The sequence below is a fragment of the Chiloscyllium plagiosum genome, chromosome 1 (assembly GCF_004010195.1).
Source record: "Chiloscyllium plagiosum isolate BGI_BamShark_2017 chromosome 1, ASM401019v2, whole genome shotgun sequence".
Lineage (NCBI taxonomy): Eukaryota > Metazoa > Chordata > Chondrichthyes > Orectolobiformes > Hemiscylliidae > Chiloscyllium > Chiloscyllium plagiosum.
The window spans coordinates 132,969,882-132,979,729 of NC_057710.1; the positions used below are offsets into that span (position 1 = coordinate 132,969,882).

The window sequence follows — 9,848 nt, forward strand, 5'->3', positions numbered from 1 at the left end:
AACCAATGTTTTATAGAGCTGCAACAAGATCTCCCGACTCTTAAACTCGATCCCCCTGTTAATGAAAGCCAAAACACCATATGCTTTCTTAACAACCCTGTCCACTTGGTTGGCCATTTTAAGGGATCTATGTACCTGCACACCAAGATCCCTCTGTTCCTCCACACTGCCAAGAATCCTATCCTTAATCCTGTACTCAGCTTTCAAATTCGACCTTCCAAAATGCATCATCTCGCATTTATCCAGGTTGAACTCCATCTACCACCTCTCAGCCCATCTCTGCATCTTGTCAATGTCCCACTTCAGCCTACAACAGCCCTCTATACTGTCAACGACACCTCCAACCTTTGTGTTGTCTGCAAACTTGCTGACCCATGCTTCAATCCCCTCATCCAAGTCATAAAAATTACAAACAGTAGAGGCCCAAAGGCAGAGCCCTGTGGAACACCACTCACCACAGACTTCCAGGCAGAATATTTTCCTTCTACTACCACTCGCTGTCTTCTGTTGGCCAGCCAATTCTGTATCCAGACAGCTAAGTTCCCCTGTGTCCCATTCCTCCTGACCTTCTGAATGAGACTACCATGGGGAACTTTATCAAATGCCTTGCTGAAGTTAGAATAATAAGCAGCATCCAAAAACAAAAGTCCTCATTAAATCTGCCAATTACAGTCGAGAAACAAGTATTACCAGCTCATTCTTGTCATTCATTCATTGATATAGACAATCTCATCTTGAATGGGAGTTATTGAGGGCAACAGCATGGCCCATTACTAGATGAAGAAACATCACTGATCAACGAAATGTCAATGCCCATTTCATTGCAACTACAGGCTATATTTTATGGGGTCTCGATTAGAGTGGCTCTGGAAAAGCACAGCAGGTCCGGCAGCCTCCGAGAAGCAAGAAAATCGACGTTTTGGGCAAAAGCCCTTCATCAGGAATAGAGGTTTTTATCTATATTTTATGAGGTGCTGCCTCTGGGTAAAAATCTGGGTGGGATTGAGGCCACCAAGCAGAATAGCTGCTGCATAGCCACTTAATAACCAACTGGCCATTAATAGATTTGACATGACACTTCTGTCCTTCAAGGACATCAAAATGTAGCAACATGGAATATAGGAGCAAAAGTAGGCTATTCAGCCCTTTGGGCCAACTCTACCATTCAACATGGCCAGGATCGATCATCCAGCTCAGTACTCTATTCCCCATTTCTCCTCATATACCTTGTTCCTTTTAGTCCTAAAACCTGTATCTACATCTATCTTGAAAATATTCAATTTTTTGGCTTCAATAGTTTTTTTGCAGCAGAGAACTCCAAGGTTCACCTCTCCAGGTGAAGAAATTCTTCCTCATCCATGTGCTAAAAGGCCTATTCCTCATCCTTAGGCTGTGACCTTTGGTTCTGCACTCCCTTGTCATTGTGAACATCATTCCTGTATTTACCCGAACTAACCTGGGCAAGAAGACCTGCCTCAGGGAACAGGTGGGCAAACAGAGACTTGCAGCTCTCCAGTACTAGCAGCACCATTTGTTGTAGCGGCCACTGCCAGTGCAGCCCTCAGACTTTGAGGGAGGCAAGCTATGTTACATCATGATAACTAGGGTCATGCCAGGTAGGATTCCTGAAGAAGGGCTTATGCCCGAAACGTCGATTCTCCTGCTCCTCGGATGCTGCCTGGCCTGCTGTGTTTTTCCAGCATCACATTTTTCAACTCTGGTACTCCAGCATCTGCAGTCCTCACTTTGTCCTCATGCCAGGTAGGAGCCAATTACTGCAGGTGCTGGAATCTGTACTGAAAACAATAATAGTCAGGCTCTGATAACATGGTTGAGGGGGCAGGGTTTGACAGGCCTCAAGGGAGAGGGGAGCGTTGGGGAGGGTAATGCCTTGCAAGGGCACTCCAGTTGGCCTAAAGACATAAGGGTGAATCCTCTTTCTTAACATCACTGGCAGCCTCCAGTTAAATTTCAGTGGTGATGGGACAATGAAGTGGGGCCTGAATTGGAACACCACCATCACTGCTGGTAAAATTCTGATGGGAGCAAGGTTGGGATGGTTAAACTGTGGACAGTTTGAGATGGCACTTTTAGCACCTTGGCTTTTTTGGCCTCACTGTCTTCACACCCATTGATAGGACTGTGTAAAAATCACTCCCATATATTCTATATCCCACTGTGATCGGCTCAATATGTTTTCCCAAGGGATTCTCTCACTTCCCTAAGATCACATCAGTGCTTCTTATTTAAACAAACACACTACAAAATTAAACCACTATCACTGCACAGAGAAAAAGGAATATTAAACAGAATTCTTTGTAACAGCATTATGTGGAATGAGAAAAAATGATTGGAATGATGGAGAATGGCAACTTTAATCTCAGAATTCAAATGCTGGGTACAAACCATATACTTGTCATTTAAAATGTAGATCCATTTCACCTTCGCCACACCAATCTTGTATTTAATACCTTGCAAACCACCAGGAACATGCCGCACCAGTTTTGAAAGTAATAGCTATTGCGTACTACACAGCTGCCACATGTACAATAACTTACAACCACAGAAGAAAATTCATATGTTAATGTTTTGTTTTAGGATTTTGGTTATGAAGAGTCTTGCTCCTCCACTGAACAGGGTGCTGAGTGATTTTGCATAGATTTATAAACACCATTCCCAAAACAGTGAACTTTCAGTCTCAGCTGTGCCAATATGTGACAGTAGAGAGAGGAACCCAGGTAATTCCGTATCGACAAGGGTTCAATCAATTAGCCTAATGCATTCTTTTGCATCTCCCTGTGAGCATTTACAGAAGGAACAAACAGACCAAATCCTATTGTCAGTGCATAAGGGTGTGAGAAATATGGAAACTAAAAGAAGAAGAAAGGGAAAAGTCCTCATTTCAACTGCCTGTTCAATCTTCAATAGAGGCATTGTTCTGAAATTAATGCACAAAGGTACTGCTTTATGAGTTTTACCTGTCCAGCTGAATCCAAGATGGTCAGCAATAAGGTACAGCCTTTGCTCAGCTCTTTCAGAGTCGTCCTGAGCATCTACAGCTTAAATTAAGAAAAGAAAGAACAGTAACAACTTGTGTAAAACAGTTAGGATAAAACAGGTATTCTGTGGCAAAGCAGGCAATTGATAAATATTGTTAACAAAGTGTACTACTAAATCAAGTTTTCCCTTTAAGTATGGTTGCAAAGTTAAATAGCGCTGACAAACCAGTTTGGAGTGAAGGGATACAAAACATACTCGCAACTAAAAAGAATTTGGATTAAATTCTTCAATTTCCATTTCATGATGGTGAGAACATCCAGACTTCCAAGGCTGAATAAAGCTGAGTTAGTATTCTTCAAGCTCATTAGCTCTTATCAAGAAATTATCACAGCAGTCCTCTTTGTCTATTAGCAATAAACCTCACTTAATCTCCACAAGAATGCAATCATGTAATTGATTATGTCACTGGTTGAGGCACTGAACAACTTTCTGTGACCAAGGCACAGATCAAGTTTGAAAGTAAAGTTATCCTCTGTCTGAATGGAAGCAGGAGACCAGCCAAATATTAGACAGAGATCAAAGACTGAATGTCAATCCTTGCCCTCAGCTGGACCAGAAAGCAAGAGTTGTAGTTCATCCGTAAAGTCTCTGCCCTGCTTTAATACGTATTTTTTATATTTTAAGTTTCCTAAGTCACTGCACCAGACTGTCTTGTGTTGTCTGTTGGGAAAACTTTCAAGTAGATTTTGGGATTTGAGTTTAAATTGTAACCCACAACTTAAACATAGAGCAAAGCATGCAAGTAAATCTTTTGTGGGACTTGCATTACAAAGGCAATGCAAGTTCACCAAACATTTGGTGTGCAATATATTCAGGTAAAACTATTTTTTCAAGAATTATATATCAATTTCACTAATTATGATTAGAAATATTATTTTCTTATCATCTTTGTTAAACATCTTTTAATGTTTAAAAAGCTTTTAAAAACTTGTCTGTGAAGCTGCATAATCTTTAATTAATGTAAGCAATTGTGAAAGAAGTCTTTAAAGTAAAATATACTTAAAATGAATTGGTGGCAAAATAATTGGTATTACAACTTTATCAAATTGTTGACAGGTATTGGACTTCGTTTTGTTTTCTAAATATGTTGATATATTTATACTCTTGAACTTCAGTGGGGTGGTGGATAGGTGGATGATGGGTGAGGTGGGGAATTTGTAAGGTGGACTGTGATGAGTTTAGACATGCGGGTAAGGAGGGATCAGACACTGCTCACAATTTTGACTTATGAGTAAATTTAAAATCCTTTCTAATATAACTTCTGCTATTAAACACTCCCAATTCACATCCTAAACCTGTGATTGATAGGTGTAGGTATCTCAGATTAAATTTCTGGGCAAGTTCAGCATGTCAAGCCCAAGTCTCCAATGACGAGATCAATTTTAGAGGTATTCGCACAGGATTCCGGGCAGCATAATTTTGCCCATTGGAAGTTTGAAGTTTGCATGTTAGTATCATCAGGATCCCATTAATGCAACAATGGTGAACATCTCAACATTGCTGTAAACTTCAGTTGGAAGATCCATGCGTTATATTCCATCAATTCAATCAGAAAATTATATTGCTTGAGCTTGCAAATGTGCAAGCATTCAAACCATAGATGTAATAGGCCCAGATTTTGTCACAACTGATAGCAAAAATTCAAGAAGTTGACAATCTCAAGTCCCACTCCAAGACCTAGCATTTCTGAATTTTATATGGGCAGAATTGGGTTGCTCTGCAGTTCATGCCTGTGCTGACCCACACACATTGAGCTATTTAAATCATAGAATCAAAGAATTTAAATGACCAACTGTCTCTGATGAAATTGGATTTTGGAGTCACTACAGTGTGAATTCAGACTGAGATTAGACCAAGTGAGAGCAGATCTGTTCTCAGTGCATTTCTCTTAGAGCCAGTGGAGCCTTTTGAAGAGGTAAAATCTTCCTTTGGAGGAAGGAACTCTGCCTCTGCAGTTTTAAAATGTAAGGTTCATCAATGTATAAAGAAATGCATTTTTAAAAAAATCATTCATTAACTGTGGGGTATTGCTGACCAGGTCAGCATTTATTGCCCATCCCTAACTGTCTTGGTTAGCATGGTGGTGAGCTGATTTTTTTGAAATGTTGCAGTCCTTGGGGCACAGGGTCACTCACAATACTGTTAGGAATTGAGTTGCAGATGTTGTCACCACATCGGTGAAGGAATGGTGATTTATTTCCACATTCACTAGATCTTAAGAAACAGATAAAAACATTGACCACTACAAAGGCCAGAGGCCCTGACAACATTCTGGCAATAGTACAGATGATTGGCAAATTCTGAAGCACATTCTCTTAGCCAAGCTGCTCCAGTGCAGCTACAACACTGGGATCTCCATGGTAATGTAGAAAATTGCTCAGATACCTCCTGCCCACAAAAGCACAACTTGCCCTATCCCTCTACTATCAATCAGAAAATTGAAGGAAGACGTTATTGACAGTGCTCAATAACCTGCTCATTGCTGCTGAGTTTGGGCTCTGCCAGGCTGATTCAACTCCGAACCTCATTACAGCCTTGGTCCTAAAACATGAACAAAAGAGCTAAGATCAAAAGGTAAATCTACCTGCTATTAACATAAAAGCAGCATTTGACTGAATGTGCATCAGGAACTCCAGCATCAAGTAATTTGGTTAATGAAAATCAACCAGATCAGCCACAAGACATCACATTGGAGTTCCTAATGGTACACTTCTAGGCCTAACCAACTTCGGGCTACTTTATCAATGAAGTTCCTTTCATCACAATGCATGACGATGACTGCATAATGTTCAATGACTTTGCAATTCCTCAGGTAATGAAACAAACCCTATCCAAATGCAACAAGATCTTGACGACATTCAGGCTTGGATTGATAAATGGCATATAATATTCTAAGCATAGAAGTGTCAGGCAATGACCTTTCTGACCAAGAGATAATCTCATAATTGTCCCCTACCTTATCATCACTATCAACATTTTTGATTTACTACTGACCAGAAACGTACTGAACTAACTATGGTGTTCCCATGCATCTACTGCCTTATACTTCTAGTTGACGGATGTCATGGATTTGGAAGGTGGTATCATTGGAGTCTTGGTGAGTTACTTAGTTCATCCTATAGATAAACACATTGTAACCATTTTTGATCAATGGTGAAAGCAGTAAATGTTGAAATTGGTAGCTTTGTCTTGGATAGTATCAAGCCCCTTAAATGTTGAAGTTCCACTCATCCATGCAAATAAAGAATTCTTCATCACACAGCTGACTTCTGCCTTACAGATTATGGTGAGACAGGAGGTACATTATCTGCTACAGAATTCCTTATCTCTGAATTGATATTTGATTTATATGGCCAGCTGCAGTATGTATATGGCTAGTTGAGCTCAGTTTCTGGCCAACTATAACTACAAAATTTTGACAGTGTGGGATTCAACAATGGTAACACCATTGAAGGGTCAATGGCTTGACCTTTTCTTGTGGAGGCAATACCTGGCCCTTTTGTGGTGTAAATATTAACTGCCACTTGTCAGATCAAGCCTGGATATTGTCCAGGCCATGGGTTACTTCTATACCTAAGGTGTCGTGCATGGTCTGAATTCTATGCAATCATCAGTAAACATCTACATTTCTGATGCAATGGCAGAAGGAAGGTAACGATGAAGCAGCTGAAGGTCATTGAGCCTCAGTCTTGAGAAACTCCTGCAGTGATGGCCTGAGGCTGAGAAAATTGATTTTCAACAACCACGACGATCTTTCATTTGTGCTAGGTATGAACAGCAAAGAGTTTTTCTCCTGATTTCCACTGACCTCTGTTTTGCCATGGCACCTTGATGCCACAGTTAATTAAAATGCCACTCACTCCTCACTGCTTTTGTTCAGATTTTCACTTAGACTATAACAAGCTGAATAGTGCTGGCAGAATAGAAACTGAGCATAAATGGGACGGTTAATTTCTGGTGATAGCCCAGGTGACAACTCATTCCACCACTTCGCTGATGACTGAGATTATGATTTCAACTGACAAAGCTGACAACACTGTAAAGGAACTATTAACTGAACTTAATAGTATGGAGTCAAAATAAACAACACTGGCCAGGTATTTCATTGTTCCTGTTGACATAACCATTATAAGAGTCGTTTGCAATGATCCCCAAACTATCATTTTCACAACACTGTGTCTATCAAACATTGACAGACAGCACCAACAGTTCATAAATGGAAATTGAAATAACTCCAGAGGCCAGTATCCCGTTACCAATCACCCTTTATTTACACATGGAGAATCCTTATCACTGGTCCGGCTTCTTCAGAGCCAGCTCTCAGAGTAAACAGAACCTCTGACACTCCTGTTTATATCTGTCAACTAGCTCCCTGATTGGACCAGGTTAACACCAAAAATCAGGGAACTCATATTCTATGATGTCCATCTGCCTGACCTCGTTACAATCACTATAGAAATGCTTGCATGTACTGGGGATAAAGCATGTAAGTGGGATGTATTTTTAAAATAATAGATTATTTGAAAGAAGGTTAATGCACTGAAATCTTTTATAAATGAGTGTATTTTTCCAATAGTGACACTTTAGTAGATAAATAAAATTATTTTCTGTCAGCATGCCTTCTGATACATATGTAACACACATAAAACACTCATGGTGGAAGGTGAATTGTCATGGAAGAGGAAAAGTAAAGGTTGTAGGTTTAGGGAAGATGAGTTGATCTTGGGACTATAAAGGACTACGGGAAAGACTACAGGAAAGACTAAGGGCAGAGCAGGTTTGAGGAGCATGAATTGTTGATACATAAAATACAATGATATAGAAAGAATGATAAGCCATGGCAGGTGGCTACAGGGCATAATTTGGTATGGGAGGTGTATACAGAAGCATGGGTTGGTATGGAGGGTGTGATTGCCAGGCATGTGTGTACAGAGTATGGATACGGAGTGAGGGGTGATAGCAGAAGGAATCCTTTATGTTTTAATTTTGTTTTAAAGAAAACTCTGTCCTCATTTGAATTATTATTTCTTCTGAAATTTCATTTATAAACAGCACCAGAGGCCACGTGCAAAATTTGTCCAGCCCTGCCTGGGTAAACAACAGCCCCCTCTGCACATCCAGCGTTGTCCAGCCCAATTCCAAATCCAGTCTATGCTCCCTTGACCAAAAATATAATGTGTGGGAGGCCACTTTTAAAGCTGGATTGGAGCAGCCAAGTTTGTCTAGCCTCTGCACACCCAAACCAAGATTGAAAAATCAAATACAATTGAGTGTAATGCTTTACTCAACCCACCTCGAAATATGCAAGGGCTGAACATCTGCAAAGTAATTCCCACTTATCTGATGTCACTTGGGTGGAAAAACCACAGAACTGCTGTTACCACTTTAAAAATCATTCATGTTATTAATTTGTGGTTTCATCACTCTTCTGTGGGACCTCCAGCATAAGATTGCAAGAATCTTTATGCTAATCTAAACTCTTATATGTGGATTATAGTGATGAATCTCAGTATCAGATTGATAGTTAGGTGCTCATTGTCACATGTGCTGCTGAGTTTTAGCTTAAAGACTCAATACCCAACTCAAATTGGAAAATACGTGCGCTCCTTTACTATGAAATGTAAATTTAAACATTAAACATTGTTCCACCATAGTCAGCAAAGGTATCATTTTTATATTCAATATATATTTGGGTATCACCGTTTCAGTTGCTTGACAAAAATATCCACATAAATTGCAAATATCATGGAAAATATTTTCTTGAAGCATTCTGCAGGCAAAATAAAATATGTTGATTAAACATCTGTTTTATTTAGTTATTTGTGGAATGTGGGCAGGGCAACACAGGCAAAACAGTATTTACTAAATCTCTCTAATTTCTCTTGAATGTTATTGACTCACCACACCGAGTGAGACTGGAGTAATGTGTAAATCAGACTGAGAAGAGATGGCAGGTTCCCCTTTTTGGTGGGTGTTATTGAATCACTCTGATTCAAACTAGGTTTATGGAGTTCAATTCCATAATTTGTCAAGGTAGAATATGGGTGCTGAACCACTAAGTTGCTCGTCGAATGCCAAATCGTTTCTGTAACAAATGTCACTCGAAAATCTCATTTTCTTCCTCTAATCATTCCTATCACACTTTACTTATAACTTACTGTGAGAAAATACCGCCTCCTTCAACTTCCTTAGTAATGTAATGGGAGAGCTTCTGGCAGTTGAATAAAAATCATGTTATTTGTGAATATTTTGAATAGTGTTTTTTTAAATTGAACTTCTGGAGGGAATAGTACTTCTGTTATTTTATTTAAGCCATGGGAAGATGAATCTATACCAGTTTCAAGCATATGTTAACTAAGGTTTATTTGGTTAAGGTGGTTTACCTTCACCCAAACACCAGTAGCGTTTCCCCAAACAACTTTATGTAAGTAATAAACAATCTGTTCAGAGCTGTTATTATACACCTCTAGAGCAGGTGGGACTTGAACAAAGCCTCCATACTCAGAGTTAAAAATCACACAACACCAGGTTATAGTACAACACGTTTAATTGGAAGCACACTAGCTTTCGGAGCGACGCTCCTTCATCAGGTGATTGTGGAGGGCTCAATCTTAACACAGAATTTATAGCAAAAATTTGCAGTGTGATGTAACTGTTAAGCCTTTCATCTGTTAGAACACAGTGATAGTTTCACTTCTTTCATGTGTAAATCACAAAACCCTTTTTTTATAAAGTTGCATTCTCGGGTTAGCTGTTAACAATGGTGATAGCTAGACAATATGTTGAAG

At 39.6% G+C, this 9,848-nt stretch overlaps 1 protein-coding gene across 34 annotated transcripts in view; it reads right to left on the reverse strand.

The window, feature by feature from the left end:
• The window catches only part of ank2b (ankyrin 2b, neuronal), an 892,118-nt gene that overhangs the window by 43,696 nt on the left and 838,574 nt on the right, over window positions 1-9,848 (reverse strand). For all 34 annotated transcript variants that reach the window (XM_043697402.1, XM_043697316.1, XM_043697278.1 and 31 more), the window contains one exon: window positions 2,979-3,059. In XM_043697402.1, coding sequence (XP_043553337.1) covers window positions 2,979-3,059 — 81 coding nt within the window. The remainder of the gene's footprint in view (window positions 1-2,978; window positions 3,060-9,848) is intronic.